This window comes from Pristiophorus japonicus, chromosome 5 (assembly GCF_044704955.1).
Source record: "Pristiophorus japonicus isolate sPriJap1 chromosome 5, sPriJap1.hap1, whole genome shotgun sequence".
NCBI lineage: Eukaryota > Metazoa > Chordata > Chondrichthyes > Pristiophoridae > Pristiophorus > Pristiophorus japonicus.
Window position 1 is genome coordinate 287,389,159 of NC_091981.1, and position 26,272 is coordinate 287,415,430.

General features: G+C 43.9%; 1 protein-coding gene and 1 long non-coding RNA gene across 7 annotated transcripts in view; one reads left to right on the forward strand and one right to left on the reverse strand.

Annotated features, from left to right (window-relative positions):
- The window catches only part of LOC139264738 (uncharacterized), a 77,681-nt gene extending 75,526 nt beyond the window's left edge, over positions 1-2,155 (reverse strand). Inside the window, exon 1 of the long non-coding RNA XR_011593406.1 lies at positions 1,824-2,155. This is a non-coding gene — a long non-coding RNA (uncharacterized lncRNA). The remainder of the gene's footprint in view (positions 1-1,823) is intronic.
- Positions 2,037-25,458, forward strand: LOC139264737 (protein FAM200A-like). 6 transcript variants are annotated; one of them, XM_070881751.1, is made up of 8 exons: positions 2,037-2,093; positions 3,521-3,614; positions 4,531-4,630; positions 6,367-6,476; positions 12,110-12,207; positions 17,950-18,059; positions 18,889-20,756; positions 24,192-25,458. In XM_070881751.1, the coding sequence occupies exon 7, from the start codon at positions 19,208-19,210 to the stop codon at positions 20,735-20,737; it is 1,530 nt and encodes a 509-aa protein (XP_070737852.1). In that variant the 5' UTR covers positions 2,037-2,093; positions 3,521-3,614; positions 4,531-4,630; positions 6,367-6,476; positions 12,110-12,207; positions 17,950-18,059; positions 18,889-19,207; the 3' UTR covers positions 20,738-20,756; positions 24,192-25,458. The 6 variants fall into 6 exon arrangements, 5 of the variants coding, with proteins under 5 accessions (XP_070737852.1, XP_070737851.1, XP_070737855.1 ...); XR_011593405.1 differs by lacking the exon at positions 12,110-12,207 and having other exon boundaries at positions 18,889-18,966; XM_070881750.1 differs by lacking the exon at positions 12,110-12,207.
- The last annotated feature ends 814 nt before the right edge of the window (positions 25,459-26,272 follow it).

Here is a 26,272-nt window from a genome sequence, read left to right on the forward strand (position 1 = left end):
GAGCTGGTCTCCAGTCGTCTTGGTTAATCCTTGCCACTGGACCAAGACCTAGCTCTGTCAAGCCCGTGTGGTGGCTGGTGTGCAACGGCCACCACACGTTAAAAAAATCCTCGCACAGGCATCTTCCACCCTTCAACATCCAGTTCGGGACCTGGAATATTAGGTCCTTCATTGAAACACCTGTGATCTCATCCCTTTTTGGCGTGGAAGCAAGTCATACTCGATTTGAGGGACTGCCTAAGAATGAAACAAAAATTGGACACCGGGCCACACAAGATAAAATTAGGGCAGATGACCAAACGCTAGGCCAAAGAGATAGGTTTTAAGAAAGACTTGCATTTATACAGCGCCTTTCACGACCACAGAGCTTTACAGCCAATGAAGCATCTTACAGCCAATTAAGTACTTTTGGTGTAGTCACTGTTGTAATGCAGGAAATGTGGCAGCCAACTTGCGCACAGCCAACTCCCACAATCAGCAATGTGATAATGACCAAATAATCTGTTTTTGTTCTGTTGATTGAGGGATAAATATTGGCCAGGACACCAGGGATAACTCCCCTGCTCTCCTTCGAAAGAGTGCTGTGGGACTTTTACGTCCACCTGAGAGGGCAGACGGGGCCTCGGTTTAACGTCTCATCCAAAACTCCGACAGTGCAGCACTCCCTCAGTGTCAGCTTGTATTTATGTGCAGAAGTTCCTGGAGTGGGACTTGAAGGAGAAAAGAGAGTTAGGGAGACAGTTCCAGAGCTTAGGGCCTATGCAGCTGAAGGCATGGACACTGATAGTTGAGCGACCATCGATGAATGCGATCCCTAGTTCTAGACTCCCCAGCCAGGGGAATCATCCGCTCTGCATTAAACCTGTCAAGTCCTGTAAGAATTGTATATATTTCTATGAGATCACCTCTTATTCTTCTAAATTCAAGGGAACATAGGCCTAATCTACTCAATTTCTCCTCCTGGGCCAATCCCCTCATCTCAGGAATTAGTCTGGTGAACCTTCGTTGCACTCCCTCTAAGGCAAGTATATCCTTCCTTAGGTAAGGAGAACAAATCTGTCTTGGATGTAGATATTGGTTTTACGCTGTGCTTTGGAGTTATGTGTAGCTACTTAAGGGACCAACTCAACCGAGTACCTGCATCTTACAGGCGTTCAGAGATTTTGATGCAAACTCTATTGTTAAGATACAGGGGTCGGTTGTGGTGTAGATCGGGCAGGACGTCCGCTCCACGCACCTAATGACACTGGTGGGAAGCTAAAACACAGAGACAGGCCATTTGGCCCAACCAGTTCATGCTGGGTGTTTACCCTCCACCTGAGCAAAGGGTTCCCAAATCACATTTACCTGCGCTGTCCCATTAGTTATTCATCCCCTTTCCTGTTCAAAGAAAATGAAAAACTAAAATGCACACAATCCCCTGTTTCTCCATGCAGTATCCAGGAGATTATTCTTAAATTCCTGGAAAGTCCAGCACAATCCTGAAGGGTTAGAACATAAGAAATAGGAGCAGAAGTAGGCCATTCGGCTCCTCGAGCCTACTCCGCCATTTAATAAGATCATGGCTGATCTGATCATGGACTCAGCTCCACTTCCCTGCCCGCTCCCTATAACCCTTTATTCCCTTATCGCTCAAAAATCTGTCTATCTCTGCCTTAAATATATTCAATAACCCAGCCTCCACAGCTCTCTGAGACAGAGAGTTCCACAGATTTACAACCCTCTGAGAGAAGAAATTCTTCCTCATCTCAGTTTTAAATGGGCGGTCCCTTATTATTTTAGTTTCCCCTATGAGTGAGTGGGAGTATCCTCTCTGCATCCACCTTGGTCATCCTAACTGCAGATATTCCTTGCTGGAGGTGTCCAAGCCGCAGGTAATGTAAGATTCCCACCGGCGGTCCTCCAAGCTGGCGGTGCTGCGTGTGGAGTCCTTTGTTTTGCGATGGGGACCATCTTGTTGTTTGCCGCAGCTCCTTGGCGATGTTTCGCGGCAGAGCGTCCGATTGGTTGGTTGGCACCACGTGACGCGGTATAACTACCGGTGTCGCGAGCGGCGCGGCCATTTTGGAGCGGCGGTTGAAGATGGAGGTGAGGTGAGTGAGCGAGGTAGCGGGACAGGGCGGCCTGTGCGGGGGAGAATTCGGCCTTGCTGAGTCCCCACCACCCCAGTCCGAAGTTGTAAGGCAGAGACCTACATCTTGCAGCCCGGGGCCGAGTGTACACCACGGGGGAGGCGATCCGCGGGCAGGGAATGGCGGCGCCCCTTCAGTTGGCAGCGCCGCCCGGGGAGCTCGGCTGTAATCGGGAGGCCAATCACGCGGCTGGCGGATTGGGGGACCGCTGATTGGTTGCAGCAGTCCGCGCGGTAGTGTTTCATTGGCTGGTCGGGTTGCGGCGGCGCCCTCCATTGGATGATTGTGCCCGCCACGCACCGGGGCGGCCACGTGCCGTTTCCTCACCACGTGTCTCAGTATTACTGAAGGACAAGGAGCTGGGACAGGCTGAGAAGTTCACTGCTCCACCATGTACAGCACATATACAGTGGCCCAACTGGTCCGTGCCTCGCACCCTCCATCTCGCCCTATCAGCACATCCTTCTGTTCCTCTCTCCCTCATGTACTTATTTAGATTGCCCTTCAGTGCTATCCGCCTCAACTACTTCAAAAACAATTCAATTACTGGAAGTAAGTAGCTGGTATCAGTATAAGTGACCCATGAAGTTGCCGGATTGTCATTAACAACCCAACTGGTTCACTGGTGTCCTTTTGGGGAAGGAAATTTGCTGCCCGTACTCTGGTCTGGGACAATAAGTGACTCCAGACCCACAGCAAAGTATGTTGAAAATTACAGGGAACATTGCTGAGGAGTACCATGATCACCATGGAAAGACATTCTACAGCGTATAGGCCCTGATGCAATCATTGAAAAGTTCATTGTTTCGCAAGCAGCTCTATCTGCAATAACCTGACAATTGTATTGTTTTCAGATCGTCATACTTGATGCTACTTTTTGTTTAAGGATTCAGTTGCTTTGCAAATAAACAGTGTACAGTAATGAGTATTTCCAAATACATTTAATAAACTATTATAAAATCGTGAGTACTTTGTAATATTTCTCTACAAATAACCACAACCATTACTGAATAAGTAGGAATGGGATTACTGAAAATATGGTTATAAGACTTATCGGATGGGCTGCTGTCACATTATGTTTCAGGGCCATTTTAAGTTCCCATTCTGCCCCGACCGTTTCCATGTCGAACAGTCTGTAGTGTTGATTACCGAAATGATTCCCTATTTTACTTTTATCTCATGCGAGTCACAGCAGGACAGGTCTGCCTATGACCTTGTCTCTTCCTAATACTTGCTAGATTGATGATGAGGGGATAGTTTGAGGCCTTCTTCAGTTCAAAGAACAAGGTTATGGAAACCTCATACATTTTGCTGTGTTTATAGTTGCTGAGGGCTTAAATTCTGCTTTACCCATTTAAATCTAATTTATAAATTGCCCACTTTTACAGAGTCAAGTACACCGGAACGCACGACTGTGACTTTGTCGCTGATGTGAGTTTGCAGCAGATATAAATTGGAGATTGGATTTCAAAGAAATGGCAGGTGTGTATTCAGAATCATCTATATTTATTTCCTATCCGAGGTGATGTACAACCCCAGGACATCGCTGCCAGAGCTCCTCAGGGCAGTGTCTTAGGCCCACCTATCTTCAGCTGCTTCATAAGTGACATTCCCTCCATCATGGAGTCAGAAGTGGGGTTGTTCACTGATTGCAGTGTTCAGTGCCATTCGCAACTCCTCAGATAACTAAGTGGTCCGTGCCCACATGCAGCAAGACCTGGATGATATTCAGAATTGGCAAGTGTAACTAACATTCGTGCCACACAAGTGCCAGGCAATGGACATCTTCAACAAGTGAGAGTCTAACCACCTTCCCTTGACATTCATCAGCATTACCATCGCTGAATCCCCCACAATCAACATCCATGAGGTCACCGTTGACCAGAAACGTAACTGGCGAGCCACATAAATACTGTTGTTGAAGGGCTTGTAAATTTGGCAAAGAACTGGGATGGGCTGAAATGTTCGCTACCCGAGTAATACATAGCGTACAGCACAGAAACAGGCCATTCGGCACAACTGGTCCATGTCTACTCTCAGCATATCCTTCTATTCCTTTCTACTCCATATACGTATCTAGTTTACCCTTAAATGTATCTGTTATTTGCCTCAACCAGAAAAAAAAATGTAATACATGTTGAACGGTCTGTGGTGTTCATTAACAAAATGATTCCCTATTTTTATCTCGTGCGAGTCACAGCAGGACAGGTCTGTCTGTGACCTTGTCTCTTCCTAATACTTGCTAGATTGATGATGAGGGGATAGTTTGAGGCCTCCTTCAGTTCAAAGAACAAGGTTATGAAACCTCATACATCTTGCTGCTGTGTTTATAGTTGCTGAGGTCTTAAATTCTGTTTTACCCATTTAAATCTAATTTACAAATTGCCCACTTTTACAGAGTCCACTACAACGGAACACACGGCTGTGACTTTATTTCGCTGATGTGAGTTTACAGCAGATGTTTTACACTTGGAGATTGGATATCAAAGAAATGGCAGGTATGTATTCAGAATCGTCAGTTACATTTATTTCCTATCTGAGGTGATGTACAAGCCCAGGTCATCGCTGCAGAGTTCCTCAGGGCAGTGCCTTGGGCCCACCCATCTTCAGCTCTTCATCAGTGACTTTCCCTCTATGATGGGGTCAGAAGCGGAGTTGTTCACATTGCACAGTGTTCAGTGCCATTCGCAACTCCTCAGCCAGCCTAAGTGGTCCGTGCCTGCATGCAGCAAGACCTGGACGATATTCCAAGTAACAATCGCGCCACACAAGTGCCAGGCAATAACCATCTCCAACAAATGAGTATATGTCCACAGCCCTTGACATTCAACTGCATTACCATTGCCGAATCCCCCACCATCAAAGTCCGGGGTGGGGGCGTCACCATTGACCCGAAACGTAACTGACCTGCCATATGTTGCTGGCCACTTACTGAAGGGCATGTAAATTTGGCAAAGAGCTGGGGTGGGCTGAAAAGTTTGCTACTCGAGGAATGCCTAGAATGTCCAGCACACAAACAGGCCATTTGGCCCAACTGGTCCATACCTCCTTGTACCCTACTTCATCTTGGTAACACTGTCAGAAAGTTGTAGGTTATCGCACTCTTGGATTTGAGCACTCAAGCTAGATTTTAGTTGCTAAGTTTAGTAATGCATTCAGTGGCCCCAACCTACAAAACCAAGCTGTACGTCTTGAATAACCAAGAGCAAAGTGTTGATAATATATAATTATTATAATGATTAGAATTAGAAAAATTGTGAGCTAGAGTACCATGAGAAGCCCTCTGTGAAAATGATGCCATAACTGCAGTGTTGCCCTTGAGCGCTACAACTTGTTCAATGAGGCATACACAGACATAAGTCTGCTGTACAAATACCTCCCAACACTTTCAACAACTCGGTGGCACGTGAAACAGGTTTTTCAACACTCAAATTGTTGAAGATCAGACTGAGGAGCAATGTTCCCTATAAGCTGCACGACCCGGCAGCTCTCCAGGGATCTGTGCAGCCAGCCTGGTTTTCAATTGAAAATTGCAGGGAACATTGCTGAGGAGTTCCGAGTGCTGACCATTTGGAAGCATTTCTTGTGATCGTCATAGAAAGACATTCTACATCATATAGGCAATCTACATGATATGCAATCATTGATGTATCATTGAAAAGTTAATTGTTAGGCACGAAGCTGTATCGGCAATAACCCGACTATTGTATTGTTTTCAGATCGTCATACTTAACTGATGCTATTTTTGTTTATAAAGTTTTCAGTTGCTTTCTAAATAAATACTGATTGCAAGTGTACAGTAATGTGTATTTACATTGCGTGTTCTTTGTAATTTGTCTACAAATGACCATAACAATAACTGAATAAGTAAGACTAGGGTTAGTGAAAATTAGGTTATAAGGCTATCGGATGGGCTGCTTTCAGATTACTATTACCCGGCCATTTTAAGTTCCCATTCCAACCCTATCCATGTCAAACAATCTGTGGTGTTCATTAAAAAAATGATTCCCTATTTTATTTTCTCATGCAAGTCACAGCTGAACAGGTCTGCCTGTGACCTTGTCTCTTCCTAATACTTGCTAGATTGATGATGAGGGGATAGTTTGAGGCCTTCTTCAGTTCAAAGAACAAGGTTATGGAAACCTCATACATCTTGTTGCTGTGTGTATAGTTGCTGAGGGCTTAAATTCTGTTTTACCCATTTAAATCTAATTTACAAATTGCCCTGTTTTAGAGTCGAGGACAACGGAACGCACTTCTGTGACTTTATTTCGCTGATGTGAGTTTACAGCAGGTGTTTTGCACATCTATGGACGTAGAATTTGGATTTCAAAGAAATGGCAGGTGTGTATTCAGAATCATCTCACTACATTTATTTCCTATCTGAGGTGATGTACAACCCCAGGTCATCGCTGCCGGAGTTCGTCAGGGCAGTGTCCTAGGCCCACCCACCTTCAGGTGCGTCATCAGTGACATTCCCTCCATTATGGGGTCAGAAGTGGGATTGTTCACTGATTGCACAGTGTTCAATGGCATTCGCAACTCCTCAGCTAACTTAAGTAATCCGTGCCTGCAGGCAGCAAGACCTGGGTGACATTCATGCTTGGGCTGATAAGTGGCAAGTAACTTTTGCGCCACGCACGTGTCGGGCGATGACAGTTTCCAACAAGCGAGATTCTAACCACAGCCCGTGACATTCAACGGCATTACCATAGCTGAATCCCCCACCAACATCATTGTCGGGGAATCACCATTGATCAGAAATGTAACTGACCAGCCATATAAATACTGTTGCTGAAGTGCTTGTAAATTTTGAAAAGAACTGGGACGGGCTGAAATGTTCGCTACCCGAGGAATACATAGAATGTACAGCACAGAACAGGCCTTTTGGCACGACTGGTCCATGCCGCCTCCCATCTTACTTATCTCCTTCTATTCCTTTCTCCCTCATACACTTATCTAGCTTGTCTTTAAATGATTGCTATTTGCCTCAACTATTTATTAAAAAAAAATCAATTACTGGAAATAAGTAGCTGGTATCAGTTGAAGTTGCCGGATTGTCGTAAAAACCCCAACTGGTTCACCAGTGTCCTTTCGGGAAGGAAATCTGCCGTCCTTACCCCGCCCGGTCTGGGCTTATGTGACTCTTGACCCACAGCAATGTGCATTGACTCTGAACAGCTCTCCAAAGTGGTAGTCAACACACTCAGTTGCATGAAACCCCTCAGGGCAACTCTGGGTGGGCAATAAATGCCGGACTTGCCAGCGATGCCCACATCCCAAGAATTAATTTAAGAATTGTTTATTCTGTTCAATTATCACAGTGCAGTTTTTTGAGGACTTGCTATTAGTTCAAATGTTACTTGCAGTGGGCGTTAATCATACGAATATAAAAAATAGGAGCAGAAGTAGGCCACCTGGTTCCTTGAGCCTGCTCTGCCGTATAATGTCATCGCTGATCTGATCATGGACTCTGCTCCACTTCCCTACCTGTTCCCCATAACCCTTTATTCCCTTAACACTCAAAAATCTATCTATCTCTGCCTTAAATATATTCAACGATCCAGCAGAGAATTCCATAGATTTACAACCATTTGAGAAGAAATTCCTCCTCATCTCAGTTTTAAATAGGCTATGTACCCTAGTTTTAGTTTCCCCTATAAGTGGAAATATCCCCTCTGCATCCACCTTGTCGAGCCCCCTCATTATTTTATGTTTTGATAAGATCACCTCTTATATGTTTTGATAAGATCACCTCTTATTCTTCTGAACTCCAATCTGTATAGGCTCAACCTATCTTCATAAGTCAACCCCCTCATCTCCAGAATCAATCTAGTGAACCTTCTCTGAACAGCTTTCAATGCAAGTATGTCCTTAAATATGGAGACCAAAACTGTATGCAGTACTCCAGGTGTGGCCTCATCAATACCCTGTACAGTTGTAGCAAGACTTCTGCTTTTACACCCTATCCCCCTTCCAGTAAAGGCCAACATTCAATTTGCCTTCCTGATTACTTGTACCTGCATAATAACTTTTTGTGTTTCATGCACAAGGACCCCCAGGTCCCTCTACTGCAGCACTTTGCAATTTTTCTCCATTTTAAATAGCAATTTGCTTTACTGTTTTTTCTGCCAAAGTGGATTATTCCTCATTTTCCCACATTATACATCTGACAATTTTTTGCCCACTCACTTAGCCTGTCTATATCCCTTTGCAGATTTTTTGCGTCCTCCTCAATTTGCTTTCCCACCCACCTTTGTATCATCAGCAAACTTGGCTACATTACACTCAGTCCCTTCAACCAAGTCATTAATATAGATTGTAAATAGTTGAGGACCCAGCACCAATCCCTGCAGCACCCCACTAGTTATTGTTTGTCAACTGGAAAATGACCCGTTAATCCCGACTCTGTTTTCTGTTAGTTAGCTAATCCTCTATCCATGCTAATATATTACCCCCAACCCTGTGAGCTTTTATCTTGTGCACTAACCTTTTATGTGGCACCTTATCGAATGCCTTCTGGAAATCCAAATACACCACTTCAACTGGTTCCCCCTTATCCACCCTGCTCGGTACATCAAAGAACGCCAACATATTTGTCAAACATGATTTTCCTTTCATAAAACCATGCTGACTCTGCTTGATTGAATCATGCTTTTCCATGCTACTGCTTCTTTAATAATGGACTCCAGCATTTTCCCAATGACAGATGTTAGGCTAACTGGTCTATAGTTTCCTGCTTTTTGTCTACCTCCTTTTTTAAATAGGGGTGTTACATTTGTAGTTTTCCAATCTGCTGGGACCTCTCCAGAATCCAGGGAATTTTGGTAGATTACAACCAATGCATCCACTATCTCTGCAGCCATTTCTTTTAAGACCCTAGGTTGTAAGCCATCAGATCCAGCGGACTTGTCTGCCTTTAGTCCCATTATTTTACCGAGTAACTACTTCATTAATGATAGTGATTGTATTAAGTTCCTCCCTATAGCCTCTTGATTATCCACTATTGGGATGTTTTTAATGTCTTCTACCGTGAAGACTGATACAAAATATTTGTTCAACGTCTCTGTCATTTCCCTGTTTCCTATTATTAATTCCCCAGTCTCATCCTCTCGGGGACCAACATTTACTTTAGCCACTTTTTTCCTTTTTATGTACCTGTAGAAACTTAGTATGTTATATTTCGTGCTAGTTTACTTTTATAATCTATCTTCCCTCTCTATAATTTTTTTTTGTCATTCTTTGCTGGCTTTTAAAAGTTTCCCAATCCTGGCTTCCACTAGTCTTGGCCACGTTGTATGCCCTTGTTTTCAATTTGATACCATCCCTTATTTCCTTAGTTAGCCACGGATGGTTATCTCTTCGCTTATAGTCTTTTCTTATTGGGGTATTTTTTTGTTGCAAGTTATGAAATATCTCCTTAAATGTCTGCCACTGCTCATCATCCATCCCTTTAATCTATTTTCCCAGTCTACTTTAGCCAACTCTGCCCTCATACCTTTGTAGTCTCCTTTATTTAAGCTTAGGACCCCGGTTTGAGATCCACCTTGCTCACCCTCCAACTGAATTTGAAATTCAACCATGTTATGGTCACTCATTCCTAGAGGATCCTTTGGGATAATTTATTAATCCTGTCTCATTGCACAGTACCAGATCTAAGATAGCCTGCTCCCTCGTTGGTTCAGCAATGTACTGTTCAAGGAAACTATCCTGGATACACTCTTTGAACTTTTCCTCAAGGCTACCCTGGCCAATTTGCTTTGTCCTATCAATATGGCGATTAAAATCACCCATGATTATTGTCATTCCTTTATTACAAGCCTCCCTTATTTCTTGATTTATACTCCGCCCAACAGTGTAGTGACTGTAAGGGGGCCAATAGACTTATGTGCACCAGTTACTTTTTTCCCTTATTATTTCTTATCTCCACCCAAACTGATTCAACATCTTGATCCTCTGAGCCAATATCGTTTCTCACTAACGCACTGATCTCATCCTTTGTTAACAGAGCTACCCCACCTCCTTTTCCTTTGTCTGTCCTTCTGAATTGTCAAATACCCCTGAATATTTAGTTCCCAGTCCTGGTCACCTTGCAACCACGTCTCTGTAATGGCTATCAGATCATACCCATTTGTATCAATTTGTGCCGTCAACTCATTTATTTTGTTACGAATGCTACGTGCATTCAGATAAAGAGCTTTTAAATTAGTTTCTTTACCATTTTTTCCTGCTTTGACCCCAGTGCTACCCTGCTCTATTGCCTTCTCCATATTCTTTGACTCTTTAAAATTTTGCCGCCCCCCCCCCCCCCCACTAATTATATATGCTCCCAGTGCAGATTTTCAAAGAAATATTTCGTTGATTCTCGTTCTGTCACCTTGAGAGCAATGTTCCTCCTGATATTTTGGGGGTGCTCGGTCCCTTTAATGGGCTGAGTGGCCCAAGTTTTGCACAGGTGCAAAATTTCTCATTAGAAAAGTTGCGCTTAGATAGAGCGCTGCCTGAGCTGTGGCCTTTTAGTCCTGTCACCTAATGCCATAAAGCCAAATGTTGCAATTGGGTTAGAGAGTGGTTCTTGGGCAAATTTATATTTCTGCCACATTAGAAAGTGTTACTTTGCTGAATACAGCTACAGTAAAACCGTAATCCCAAAGGTCAGTTTGGCTCAGTTGGTAGCACTGAGTCAAAGTTCTGGGTTGTTGCACTCCAGGATTTGGGCGCACATGCTAGATTTTAGTTGCTAAGTTTAGTAATGCAGCCCCTTATCTTTGCATTCAATGGCCTACACCTACAAAGCCAAGCATTCCACACACTTTACATCTTGAACAACCAAGAGCAGAGTGTTGATTATACAGAATTAGAAAGAAAGATTTGGATTTATCTAGCGCCTTTCACGCCCACTGGACATTTCAAAGCGCTTCACAGACAATGAAGTACTTTTTGGAGTGTAGTCGCTGTTGTAAGGTGGGAATTAAAATGATTAAAATTATGAGCTAGAAAAGCAGTCTGAAAATGATGCCATAACTGCAGTGTTGCCCTTGAGCGCTGCAACTTGTTCAATGAGGCATACACAGACACCAGTCTGGTGTACAAATACCTCCCAACACTTTCAACAACTCGGCACGTGAAACAAATTTTTCAACACTCAAATTGTTGATCAGACTGAGGAGCAACGTTCCCTGTAAGCAGTACAACCCGGCAGCACTTGGGGATCTGTGCAGCCGACTTTCCAACTGAAAAACCGTGCATGCGCAGTATTTTGAAAATTACAGGGAACATTGCTATGGAGTGCCCCGAGTGCTGACTATTTGCAAGCATTTCTTTCAATCGTCATGGAAAGACATTCTACGTCATATCGGGCCTGATGCAATCATTGATGTCTCAGTGAAAAGCTAATTGTTAGGTTATTGTAGATGTAGCTCCTTGCTTGACAACTGTATTGTTTTCAGATCGTCATACTTAACTGATATTTTTTGTTTAAGTTTTCAGTTGCTTTATAAATAATCAATGATTGAACATACTCATTACTGTACAATTACAAACGCATTTAATAAACTATTATAAAATTGTGAGTACTTTGTAATATTTGTCTGCACATAACCATAACTGAATAAGTAGGACAAGGATTACTGAAAAAATGGTTTTAAGACTATCGGATGGGCCGCTGTCACATTATTTTTCAGGGCCATTTTAAGTTCCTATTCCGCCCCGACCATATCCGTCAGTCTGTAGTGTTGATTAACGAAATGATTCCCTATTTTACTTTTTATCTCGTGAGTCACAGCAGGACAGGTCTGCCTGTGACCTTGTCTCTCCCTATTACTTGCTAGATTGATGATGGGATAGTTTGAAGCCTTCCGTTCAAAGAACAAGGTTTATGGAAACCTCATACATCTTGCTGCTGTGTTTGTAGTTGCTGAGGGCTTAAATTCTGTTTCACCCATTTAAATCTAATTACAAATTGCCCACTTTTATAGAGTCCACTACAACGGAACACACGGCTGTGACTTTATTTCGCATATGAGTTTGTAGCAGATATTTTACACTTGGAGATTGGATATCAAAGAAATGGCAGGTATGTATTCAGAATCATCTCACTACATTTATTTCCTATCCAAGGTGATGTACAACCCCAGGACATCGCTGCAGGAGTTCCTCGGGGCAGTGTCCTAGGCCCACCCATCTTCAGCTGCTTCATCAGTGACTTTACCTCTATCATGGGGTTTTTGCAATGTTCAGTGCCATTTGCAACTCCTCGGCTAGCCTAAGTGGTCCATGCCCGCATGCAGCCAGACCTGGACGACATTCAGGCTTGGGCTGATAAGTGGCAAGTAACACAAGTACCAGGTAATGACAGGCTCTCGCTTGTTGGAGACCAACAACCTCCCCATGATATTCATCGGTTTTAAATTGCTGAATCCCCCCACCATCAACATCCTGGGTGTCAGCATTGACCAGAAACCTAACTGACCAGCCATATAAATACTGTTGCTGAAGGGCTTGTAAATTTAGCAAAGGAGAGGGACGGGCTGAAAAGTTCACTGCCCGAGGAATACATAGAATGTACAGCACAGAAGCAGGCCATTTGGCACGACTGGTCCATACCTCCTCCTACCTTCATCTCACTCAGCAAATCCTTCTATTCCTTTCTATCTCATACACTTATCTAGCTTGCCCTTAAATGATTCTGTGCTATTTGCCTCAAGTATTTTTTTTTAATTACTTCAATTACTGGAAATAAATAGCTGGTATCAGTAAAAGTGACCATGAAGTTGCCAGGTTGTTGTAAAAACCCAACTGGTTCACCAGTGTCCTTCTGGGGAAGGAAATCTGCTGTCCTTACCCGGTCTGGGCCTGTGTGACTCCAGACCACAGCAATGTGGTTGACTCTGAATGGCTCACTGAAGTAGCTGATCAACACACTCAGTTGCATGAAGCCCCTCAGGGCAACACCGGGTGATCAATAAATGCCAGACTTGCCAGCTATGCCCACATCCCGAGAATTAATTTTTTTTTTAATTGTTTTTCTGTTCCATAGAAACATAGAAAATAGGTGCAGAAGTGGGCCATTCGGCCTTTCAAGCCTGCACCACCATTCAAAAAGATCATGGCTGATCATTCCCTCAGTACCCCTTTCCTGCTTTCTCTCCATATCCCTTGATCCCCTTAGCCGTAAGGGCCATATCTAATTCCCTCTTGAATATATCCAATGAACTAGCATCAACAACTCTGCGGCAGGGAATTCCACAGGTTAACAACTCTGAGAAGTTGTTTCTCCTCATCTCAGTCCTAAATGGCCTACCCCTTATCCTAAGACTGTCCCCTGGTTCTGGACTTCCCTAACATCGGGAACAATCTACCCGCATCTAACCTGTCCCGTCCTGTCAGAATCTTGTATGTTTCTATGAGATCCCCTCTCATCTTTCCAAACTCCAATGTATAAAGGCCCAGTTGATCCAGTTTCTCCTCATAGGTCAGTCCAGCCATCCTGGGAATCAGTCTGGTGAACCTTCGTTGCATTCCCTCAATAGCAAGAACATCCTTCCTCAGATTAGGAGAACAAAAATGAACACAACATTCCAGGTGGGGCCTCACCAAGGCCCTGTACAACTGCAGCAAGACCTCCCTGCTCCTATACTCAAATCCCCTAGCTATGAAGGCCAACATACCATTTGCCGCCTTTACCGCCTGCTGTACTTGTATACCAACTTTCAATGACTGATGAACCATGACACCCAGGTCTCGTTGCACCTCCCCTTTTCCTAATCTGCCACCACTCAGATAATCTGTCTTTGCGTTTTTGCCCCCAAAGTGGATAACCTCACATTTATCCACATTATACTGCATCTGCCATGCATTTGCCCACTCTCATAACCCATCCAAGTCACCCTGCAGCCTCTTAGCGTCCCCCTCACAGCTCACACCACCACCCAGTTTAGTGTCATCTGCAAACTTGGAGATATTACACTCAATTCCTTCATCCAAATATATTGTGAAGAGCTGGGGTCCCAGCACTGAGCCCTGCGGCACCCCACTAGTCACTGCCTACCATTCCTAAAAGGACCCGTTTATCCCGACTCTCTGCTTACTGTCTGCCACCCAGTTCTCTATCCACGTCAGTATATTACCCCCAATACCATGTGCTTTGATTTTGCACACCAATCTCTTGTGTGGGACCATGTCAAAAGCCTTTTGAAAGTCCAAATACACCACATCCACTGGTTCTCCCTTGTCCACTCTACTAGTTACATCCTCAAAAAAATTCTCGAAGATTTGTCAAGCATGATTTCCCCTTCATAAATCCATGCTGACTTGGACCGATCCTGCCACTGCTTTCCAAATGCGCTGCTATTTCATCCTTAATAATTAATTCCAACATTTTCCCCACTGTTGATGTCAGGCTAACCGGTTTATAATTACCTGCTTTCTCTCCTTTTTTAAAAAGTGGTGTTACATTAGCTACCCTCCAGTCCATAGGAACTGATCCAGAGTCGATAGACTGTTGGAAAATGATCATCAATGCGTCCACTATTTCTAGGGCCACTTCCTTAAGTAATCTGGGATGCAGACTATCAGGCCCCGGGGATTTATCGGCCTTCAATCCCATCAATTTCCCTAACACAATTTCCTACCTAAAGGATATCCTTCAGGTCCTCCTCCTCACTAGACTCTCGATCCCCTAGTACTTCCGGAAGGTTATTTGTGTCTTCCTTTGTGAAGACAGAACCAAAGTATTTGTTCAATTGGTCTGCCATTTCTTTGTTCCCCATTATAAATTCACCTGAATCTGACTGCAAGAGACCTAGGTTTGTGTTCACTAATCTTTTTCTCTTCACATATCTATAGAAGCCTTTGCAGTCAGTTTTTAATGTTCCCGGCAAGCTTCTTCTCGTACTCTATTTCCCCCCTTTTAATTAAACCCTTTGTGCTCCTCTGCTGAATTCTAAATTTCTCCCTGTCCTTGGGTTTGCTGTTTTTTCTGGCCAATTTATATGCCTCTTGGATTTAACACTATCCTTAATTTCCTTTGTTAGCCACGGTTGAGCCACCTTCCCTGTTTTATTTTTACTCCAGACAGGGATGTACAATTGCTGAAGTTCATCCATGTGATCTTTAAATGTTTGCCATTGCCTATCCATCGTCAACCCTTTAAGTATCATTTGCCAGTCTATTCTAGCCAATTCACACCTCAAACCATCGAAGTTACCTTTCCTTAAGTTCAGGACCCTAGTTTCTGTGTCACTCTCTATCCTAATGAAGAATTCTACCATGTTATGGTCACTCTTCCCCAAGGGATTTCGCACAACAAGATTGCTAATTCATCCTTTCTCATTACACATCACCCAGTCTAGGATGGCCAGCTCCTTGGTTGGTTCCTTGACACATTGGTCTAGAAAACCATCCCTAATACACTTCAGGAAATCCTCCTCCACTGCATTGCTACCAGTTTGGTTAGCCTAATCAATATGTAGATTAAAGTCACCCATGATAACTGCTGTACCTTTATTGCATGTATCCCTAATTTCTTGTTTGATGCTGACCACAATCTTCTACTGTTTGGTCTGTGCACAACTCCCACTAGCGTTTTCTGCCCCTTGGTATTCCATAGCTCCACCCATATTTCACATCATCCAAGCTAATGTCCTTTCTTACTATTGCTTCTTTAACCAGCAATGCCACCCCGCTTCCTTTTCCTTTCTGTCTATCCTTCCTAAATGTTGAATACCCCTGGATGTTGAGTTCCCAGCCTTGGTCACCCTGGAGCCATGACTCTGATGCCAATTACATCATAACCGTTAATTGCTATCTGCGCAGTTAATTCGTCCACCTTATTCCAAATACTCCTCGCATTGAGGCACAGAGCCTTCAGGCTTGTCTTTCTAACACACTTTGCCCATTTAGAATTTTGCTGTAATGTGGCCCTTTTTGCTTTTTGCCTGGGGTTTCTCTGCTCTCCACTTTTACTTTTCTTCTTTCTATCTTTTGCTTCTGCCCCCATTCTACTTCCCTCTGTCTCCCTGCATCGGTTCCCATCCCCCTGCCATATTAGTTTAACTCCTCCCCAATAGCACTAGCAAACACTCCCCTTAGGACATTGGTTCCGGTCCTGCCCAGGTGCAGACCGTCTGGTTTGTACTGGTCCCAGCTCCCCCAGAACCGGTTCCAATGTCCCAGGAATTTGAATCCCTCCCTACTGCACCATTCCTCACAGTGCAGTTTTTGGGTTACTTGCTATATTAGTTCACATGTTATTTACGGTGGACGTTAGTCAATACATGCTCCCAGTGCAGACTTTCCAAGAAATTATCCTTAGATTCTTGTTCTTTCTGTCACCTTGAGAGCAATGTCCCTCCTGATTTCTGGGGGATGCATGGTTTCATTTAATGGGCTGAACGACCCATTCAAAATTTCGTGCGTGCGTGAAATTTCATATTGAAAAAGCTGCGCAGGACCCACAGGCAGCTGTACTGCCCGGAAAGCTGCTCAAGAGCTATGGCCTTTTAATCCTGTCACCTAATGCCTTAAGACCAAATGTTGCTTTTGTGTTGGAGAGTAGCTTTCGGGCAAATTAAAAAAAAAAACATTTCTGCCATATTAGAAAGTGTTATTTTGCTGAATACAGTTACAGTAAAACCATAATCCCAACTGTCAGTTTGGCTCAGTTGGTAGCATTCGATGAATCAGAAGGTTGTGGGTTGTCGCACGTCAGGATTTGCGCATGTAATCTAGATTTTAGTTAAGTTTAGTAATGCAGCCCCTTATTTTTGCATTCAATGGCCCCCACCTACAAAGCTAAGCATTCCCCACACACACACTATATCGTAAACAATCAAGAGCAGAATGTAGATTATACAGAATTATAACTGATTAGAAATATGGAAAATTATGAGCTGGAGTAACATGAGAAGCAGTCTGTGAAAACGATGCCACAACTTGTTCAGTGAGACAGCCACAGCCATAGGTCTGGTGTACAAATACCTCCCAGCACTTTCAACAACTCGGGTGGCATGTGAAATAGATTTTTTAACACTCAAATTGTTTGAGAACAGACTGAGCTGCATGACCTGGCAGCACTCCAGGGATCTGTGAGCTGTGCATGCGTGGTATTTTGAAAATTAGTGAGCTTTGCTGAGGAGTTCCATGTGCTGACCATTTGGAAGCATTTCTTTCAATCGCCATGGAAAGATATACTACATCGTATAGGCCCCTGATGCAATCATTGGTGCATCATTGAAACATTGAAAAGCTAATCGTTACACAAGGAGCTACTGCAATAACCTGACGATTATATTGTTTTTAGATTGTCATACTTAGCTGATTTTTAAGTTTAGTGTATGATACCATTTAAAGTTTTCGGTTACTTTGTGATTGCAATTGTAATGAGTATTTACATCGTGAGTTCTTTGTAATTTGTCTACAAATGACTAACAATAACTGAATAAGTAGGACTAGGGTTACTGAAAATGAGGTTATACAAGATTATCGGATGGGCCGCTTTCAGATTACTATTCACGGTCGATTTAAGTTCCTATTCCACCCCCGACCGTATCCATGTCGAACAGACTGTTCATTAACAAACCGATTCCCTATTTTACTTTCTTCTCATGCGAGTCACAGCTGAACAGGTCTGCCTGTGACCTTGTCTCTTCCTAATACTTGCTAGATTGATGATGAGGGGATAGTTTGAGGCCTTCTTCAGTTCAAAGAACAAGGTTATGGAAACCTCATACATCTTTTTGCTGTGTTTATAGTAGCTGAGGGCTTAAATTCTGTTTTACCCATTTAAATCTAATTTACAAATTGCCCACTTTTACAGGGTCCACTACAATGGAACACACGGCTGTGACTTTATTTCGCTGATGTGAATTTACAGCAGATGTTTTGCACATCTATGGACATCGAGTTTGGATTTCAAAGAAATGGCAGGTGTGTATTCAGAATCATCTATATTTATTTCCTATCCGAGGTGATGTACAACCCAGGACATCGCTGTAGTTCCTCGGGGCAGTGTCCTAGGCCCACCCATCTTCAGCTGCTTCATAAACGACTTTCCTCCATCATGGGGTCAGAAGCAGGGTTGTTCACTGATTGCAGTGTTCAGTGCCATTTGCAACTCCGCATGTAACGAAACAGTCTGCCCGCATGCGGGAAGATCCGGACGATATTCAGGCTTGGGTTGATGACTAGTAACATTTGTGCCACGTGTGCCAGGCTATGACTGTCTCCAACAAATGAGAGTCTAATCACAGCCCAAGACATTCAACGGCATTACCATCGCCTGAATCCCCTACCATCAACATTCCATTGACCAGAAACTTAACTGGGCCAGCCGCATAAATACTGTGGCTACAAGAGCAGGTCAGAGGCTGGGTATTCTGTGGCGAGTGTCTCACTTCCCTAAAGCCTTTCCACCATCTACACGGCACAGGTCGTGAGTATGATGGAATAATCTCCACTTGCCTGGATGAGTGCAGCTCCAACAACACTCGGGAAGCTTGCTGCCATCCAGGACAAAGTAATCACTTGATTGGCACCCCATCCACCACCTTTCACATTCACTCCCTCCACCACTGGCGCGACGTGGCAGCAGTGTGTACAAGCTGAGTGCAGAAATTAATACATCGGGTTACATAATATGTTTGTGTTACATAATGTGAGCGCTACTTCAAAAGGGACAAGATAAATTACAAAGAACCGGAAAAATTGTTGTAAAATCAATAAATACCAGAGATGGATACATTTTTTATTTCATCAGCTTCAAAACAACAAAACCCAGAGTGATGATACTGAACTTCCTTCAAGTTCAACCGTAGGATTGAAGAACAGAAGAAGTGTGAGTAAAAAAACGACGCTACCATTATCCTGCAAAATTAGGGAAATACAAGGACAGCTATGTGAATTTTGGTTTTATTTGTACTGGAAGTGGATACAACCCCCAACCGCAGTGTGCAATTGTGCAGCAGTACTGTCCAATCAAACTTTCAATTACAGGCATTTAATTACCACGCATAAATTATATAAGAACAAAAAAAGTTTTGTTTTTTTGAGCGAAAGCCCAAGGGACTAAAGTTGTAATGGAATCCGCACCTACTGCTGATAAAAAGCTTGTCTCATCCTACTTAGTGGCGCAGCAGATTGTTAAAGCAAAAAGACCCTATACGGTTGCTGAGGAGCTGATAATGCCGTGTGCCATTGCAATCGTAAGGGAAATGTTTGGAGAACAGGAGGCCCGGGAACTGGAAAAAATACCAATGTCAGACGACACTATCAAACGGCGGATTGGTTCGATGTCAGAAGACATAGTTTTGCAGTGCATCGATCGGCTGCGTGACAATGACTTTGCTCTACAGCTTGATGTGACCACAGACTTTTCTAAAAGGTCCCATTTACTCGTCTATGTTCGCTATGTGTGGAATAAGGAAATCAAAGAAGACTTTTTGCTTTGCAAAGAGCTCAAGATAACAAAGTCAGAGGATATTTTCACATTGTTGGATGATTTCATGACTTCAGCAGAAATCAGCTGGACAAACTGCATTGGGGTGTGCACTGATGGGGCTGCAGCAATGACTGGAAAGCATTCGAGTGTTGTGCAAAAGATCAAAGCCGCTTCACCTGGCGCTATTTGGACACATTGCTTTTTACACCGAGAGGCCCTTGCTGCGAAAGATATTGAGCCGGGTCTTCACGGTGTTCTCAACACTGCAGTGACTCTTGTTAATTTTATCAAGTCCAGAGCAAGGAACTCCAGGTGTTTTGTTGCACTTTGTGAGGAGGTGGGTGCAGAGCACAATTCCTTGCTCATGCATACAAAGGCGAGGTGGCTCTCTCGAGGCAGAATGCTTACCCGTATATTTCATCTCAGGGGAGATGTTCACATTTTCTTAGCTGACAAGAAACCTGAACTTGCCGAGGTGCTGAAAGATGACGTGTGGCTGGCTAAACTGGCTTACCTCGCAGACATGTTCAGTGAAATGAATAAGCTAAATAAAGCTATGCAAGTTGAGAACACTCATTTTTTTGCCCAGCGTGAAAGAATTGACGCATTCAAAGGGAAACTGCAAGTGTGGAAGGTTCTTATCTCTGGGGGCACGGCAGATATGTTTGAGCTCCTGCATTCTTTCATTCAAGAAAGAAAAGTTAACTTTGACGCCATCAAACCACAGCTGGTAGCGCATCTTTCTGGTCTGCTCAACAAATTCAATAATTATTTCCCAGAACTCACGACGGAACAATCTGCTGCATACCTGTGGGCTACAAACCCCTTTAATGAGGATATTGAAGTTGAACTGCTAACCTCTGTCCCACCAAAGTTATTGGAAGAGCTCATTGACATTTCATCCGACCGCTCCCTCGGAGCCAAGTTCAGTGAATTGCCGCTGGAGACATTTTGGTGTGAATGCTCTGACGAATACAGGACTGCTTCTTCTGCAGCACTGAAAGTGTTGCTCCCATTTAGTACAACCTACTTGTGTGAAGCTGGAATCTCAGCTATGATGTCAATGAAAACCCAAGGCAGGGTGGACATTGACCATGAAATGCACGTGTGCTTGTCGAAGATATCTCCACGCATTGACAGAATTGTTCAGCAACAGGTTTCACAATGAGTATGTAAAATAAATAAAGGTATTTAATTGTTTAGTTTTTATGGATGCAACTATTTGTACTAACAAGCAGCCATTTCTCTGATTGGCTCTCCATTATCACATGACTATTGCTGATTGGTCCCCTTGGAGTATAAGCCATACCTTGAAGTTTCTCTACAATGTGTAAATGGCAGCGCCCAGCCTAACTTTGCATATTGTAACATGATCCATTTTGACTTCAGAAGTCAGAGAGGACACATTCCCCAGCCAAAGTCTCCTACCCCAGCGCAAGTGCATCCCTCCTCCAGTGGGAGGCTCTGGGCTTGTGGCGCTGTGGGTGGCTCAGGCCCGGTCGGGGGCTTGGCAGCTTAGTCAGACAATGTGGTCCGGTCAGAATGAACATGTTCGGGGCCCCACCTCTATTTCAGGTTCCAGTCCTGAGGGCGGAGTTGGGAAGATGCATGGGCAGAAAATAGTTGGTACAGGTGTGATGTCCAAAATACGGAGTTCTAGAATCCAAAATGTTCCAGACACCAGGCCAATTCGTGGCGGGGTCGTCCGGAATCTGAAATGTGACGAAATCTGGACTCCTCGGTCACCTTGCCTCCCCCCCTCGCCTCAGTCTGGCCTCCGCTCGGCCCGACCGACACCTCCGGCAGCCCAGCCTCCCTTACCTACCTTTCTCGGCCCAGGCAAAGATGTTCCGGAAATATCCGGAATGGCCTCGGTCCCAAGGTTTCCGGATTTCGGACGTCACACCTGTATAAATTTCACACGGGGGGTGGATGAGGAGTCGGGAGGATGCTAGCGCAGAAGCGGTTATTACAAATAGTTGCTCCGAATTTTTATACAGAATAAATGCTTGTGTTGCAGGGAGCCCGTGGAATGTTTAACATTGGAGGAAGGGGGCCTCGAGCAAACAGGGCTAGGGAATGGAGGTTGTGGTGGAGACTGTACTCTAGCTTCAGTCTTCCCAATATTTAGTTGGAAATTTCTGCTCATCCAGTAACTGGATGTTGTGCAAAGCTGAGGCAATGGTTGGGTGGAGCTGGGTGACGTCGGCATCCATGTGGAATGTGATGTTTTCGGATGATGCTGAGGGGCACAAGAAAATCACACTGGCAAATATTGTTGGGGAAAGCATTGTAGAGACCTTGCTGTACTGAGACTTTATCTAAAGTAACGTTTTCAAATCTTGTTTAAGAGCAATTGTTCTCCTTTTTATGACCCAAAGAACCTGTGCCCATCAGGCTGTATGGGAGTGATTGAAAGTTCCAACCAAGAATAGGATGATGCTCATAGTTGTATATCTTTACTTTCCATTTTAGACGTGATTAGAATTGGTTGTCCAGCCTAATAATCTCCAGTGTCGACCAAAGGAACCGTATCCATGTCACTCAGTCTGGTCTGCCTTTACTAAAAGGTTCCCTGTTTTATTTTTCTTGTGCGAGTCACAGCAGGACAGGTCTGCCTGTGACCTTGTCTCTTCCTAATACTTGCTAGATTAATGATGAGGGGATAGTTTGAGGCCTTCTTCAGTCCAAAGAATAAGGTTATGGAAACCTCATACATTTTAAATTCAGGTCAGTGCACAGTGCTGATAGGGGGTGGGACTTTGCGAGTTACAGGACAATAACCAGTAAAATGGAGCTCATGACTGTACCTGTAAATTGTAAACTAATTCCTGTGCAATAAACTAGGTTGGTGCTCTATAATGGGAGGCTTATTATTTTGTGGCTTTGATGCAGTTTGCTTTGGGAGCTTGAATTGTGAATATGAAGGAATAAGAACATAAGAAATAGGGGCTCCGCCATTTAATAAGATCATGGCTGATCCGTTCATGGACTCGGGTCCACTTCCCCGCCACTCCCCATAACCACTTATTCCCTTATCGGTTAAGAATCTGTCTGTCTCTGTCTTAAATGTATTCAATGTCCCAGCTTTCCACAGCTCTCTGAGGCAGTGAATTCTAGAGATTTACAACCCTTTGAGAAGAAATTCCTCCTCCTCTCAGTTTTAAATGGGCGGCCCCTCATTCTAAGATTATGCCCTCTAGTCCTAGTCTCCCCCATCAGTGGAAATATCAAAGTCCATCTGTGTACCCTTAATGTATTGAATTATTGGCTCTGAAATTGCAGTCGGCGGCATAGCTAGGGAGTACGCCACTGACCTCTGAACGATATCTTCACCTACCTCATGCAAAGCCGCAAGCGAAAACTTGTTTCAAAACATTGCGGAGATGTGCGCAGCGAAGTGACCCGCGGATCCCGGGGGGCACCATTGTGCGTAAACATACCTGGGATCACGGGCAGTGCTTTCACTAGCCAATCAGGAAACATAGAAAGCCCTGTGTATTACAAGTTGTAAATTAAACGGTGTGATACTAATTATATTTATTTGACAAGTACAGAACTTGACTTTAAAAAGCACAGGAAATACTTTGGAGCAAGTATAATTATTTACTGACTCTGCAGTAGTAAAAAAAAAATTAAAACTATCCTATCCCTCAAACTGAGCCAACACATGTGCCTGGTAGGTTCTTTTACATGTTCCTTTTTAATTACTATATACTTTTTTCAATTCCCCCCCCCCCCCCCCCCCTTGCACTGTAAACAAGTTCCTGCACCTGTTTGCACCAGCCACAAAAGTTTCCAGCTTAATTGATGCGCAATTAGCCCAACTTTTTGATTTCAATGAGGACTTGAAAGTCTCAGCAGATCATCAGTCTGTTCGAAACGTACGCAGAAATCCCGAATTTGCGGTCAATTTCAAAGGCATATGACTGCGTACTCAGAGTCTGCTGTCATACTGACCACAAATTCAGGCCATTATGTTTGTCTCAAGATATCATGCTGTATTTTATGTTCATTCATGGGAAGAATGTCCTCGCTAGTGAATGGAATATCTGGTCACAATAGCTAATATCAGCATTTAGCATTTCCAAATCAGTTGTACACCACTAAATGCAGAGGTATGCTTCTTTTACAGTGTCCCATAAGGCTTAAACACCCAGTTACATGGATAGATTGCAGAGCTGGAGTTCTCTTCTGAGCTGGGAAGATTGAGAGGAGATTTGATAGAGGTGTTCAAAATCATGGGGGGCCTGGACAGAGTAGATCGAGAAACGGTTCCCATTGTTGGAAGGGTTGAGAACCACAGGACACAGATTTAAGGTGGTTGGCAGAAGAACCAAAGGCGACATGAGGGAAAACATGTTTACGCAGCGAGTGGTTAGGATCTGGAATGCACTGCCCGAGGGGGTGGTGGAGGCAGATTCAGTCGTGGCTTTCAAAAGGGAATTGGATAAGTACCTGAAGGAGAAACATTTGCTGGGCTACGGGGACAGGGTGAGGGAGTGGGACTACCTGAAGTGCTCTTGCAGAGCTTGACTGACCGAATGGCCTCCTTCTGTGCTGTGACCATTCTCTGATTTGAGAACATGGGTGGACTGATCCATTTTTTTCTTCCCCTGCAGGTATACCAATTGAAATACTGACTGCGGGATAGATTGATGCTGGAGCTGAGACTGAAGGTAAACTTCCCCTCCCACCACCATCCGATTTGGGGGACACTGTCGTAATGAAGTGGAAGACTGTCATGATCAATCTGAAGCGCTACATCTAGTCATGGATCTAATTCTGGTGGGCAAGAAACGAGAGGCATTCAGGCAGTATAGCGAGCTGGGGGCTGCGTCGTTGTGTCAGTGGGAGGAAGGCGTAGATTCTTCAACCAAGAAAGAGGGCACCTGACAGCACCTGAGGTATACAGCACAGTTAAAGGAATGAAAATTACTTTCCTTTAACACTGCAGATCCTGAGTAGGGCAAGGGGTTGTCGTCTGGAATTGTGAAGTGCAGCATTTCCTCTTTGAGCTGAGTTTGAGTCATTTTTTGGAAACAAACAGGTATCAAGCAAACTGAGCTGCACCTGGCAGGTTTAACTAGGATACAATGAACTTTTTGATCCAGCATTTATTGCTCCAATGTGCATGCACCTTCCTCAAGGAAAGGTAGTACAAGTATTTGCAATTTATTATCTGTCAGTTCATTGGATATATTCAAGAGGGAGTTAGATATGGCCCTTACGGCTAAGGGGATCAAGGGGTACTGAGGGGAATGATCAGCCATGATATTGAATGGCGGTGCAGGCTCGAAGGGCCGAATGGTCTACTCCTGCACCTATTTTCTATGTTTCTATGTCTGTATTAGAGTTTGTAGAAATATGCAGGCTATGGCAACAGAAGGTGGGAAGATCAGAGAGTAAGGTTATGGTGCCTTGAACATAGAAATTAATTATCAATTGAAACAGAAGTTTAGTCAATCCTTCCTTAGCATAGCCAGTAACAATTAAAAACTAATCATGGAAAATAAAATTTAGAATAAACTAATATCAGGGCAGACGAATGTATAATCAAAGAGATGTGACAGACTATAGAATAGAATGAACTAATCACCAGGGCACAGACAAATGGGTAATCAAAGGAGATGGGATAGATTATAGAATAGTATAAACCAGGAGTGGAAACACCACCTAGACACCCCCAGCGAGAACCTAGGAATCGAGAGAGAAGCTGGGAACTTAAAGCAGAACATGAGAAGCTGGACCTTAAGCTGCAGGACACCAGTGGTGGAGATTGATCACCTGTGTGAACGGGTAATATGAGCACAAGTAGTGAGACTTATCTGCAATTTTATACATTGTACTTTAATTCTACTTTGGGAAATAAAGTTTATTTGGCTTAAATGCAATGTTTGTCGATGACTTTCTTTCAATACTCGAAGTGCCATCAAATTATTGCAATTGTAGTGACTAAATACCCACTGAGCAAACTGTCTACACACCTAGTGAGTTTTGGGCAACAACTTTCCACTTATCAATGTTTCAGCCTTCATGATCGCTGGAACATCGCCCATTTTTGGGATTGTGACTTGTGAAATGGGCCCTAGCGATGCAAAACAGGCCTCAGCAATGTGGAAGTCAAAGCTTCCCTAGCAACGGCCTTCTGTGTATGCGTTTGTTTTTGGTTTTCCCGCGATTCGGGAGGTCGGGTCATCCACGCATGTGCAGAAAGTACGAGGAGAGTATTGAGAGATTCGTATAGAGAGCACAATTCGATTTTTTTTTTGTGATGTCTGGCCACGAGTCCGACAGTGGGTAGGAGGAGGGCCAAACCCTTCTTCGACGAGGCCTACGTCAGGGAGGTGCACTCACAGTGGGCCCAATTAACCTGGGATGGGCGTGGGAAACCTCCATCCTGGGCCTACAGGAAGATTTGGAGTGAGATTGTCGGCGTCCCATTAGCCTCCTAAGGCACGTATTATCAGACCAGTTGAGGTAAGATTGCTTTTCCCTGTAAGTTCGTCAGCTGTAAGTTCTCCTCCACCTCCGCATTAGTCTGCCACCTCTTTGGGCCCTTCACTAAACCCAACTTCAGACTCCAGCATGTGAGCTTTTACAAGTAATGGTAGAGAAGTTACAGACCCCATCACTATCACTAAATGACTGTTGTACTAAAATAAATATAAATGTGAGTGGATCAATTAGTAACTATTAAGAC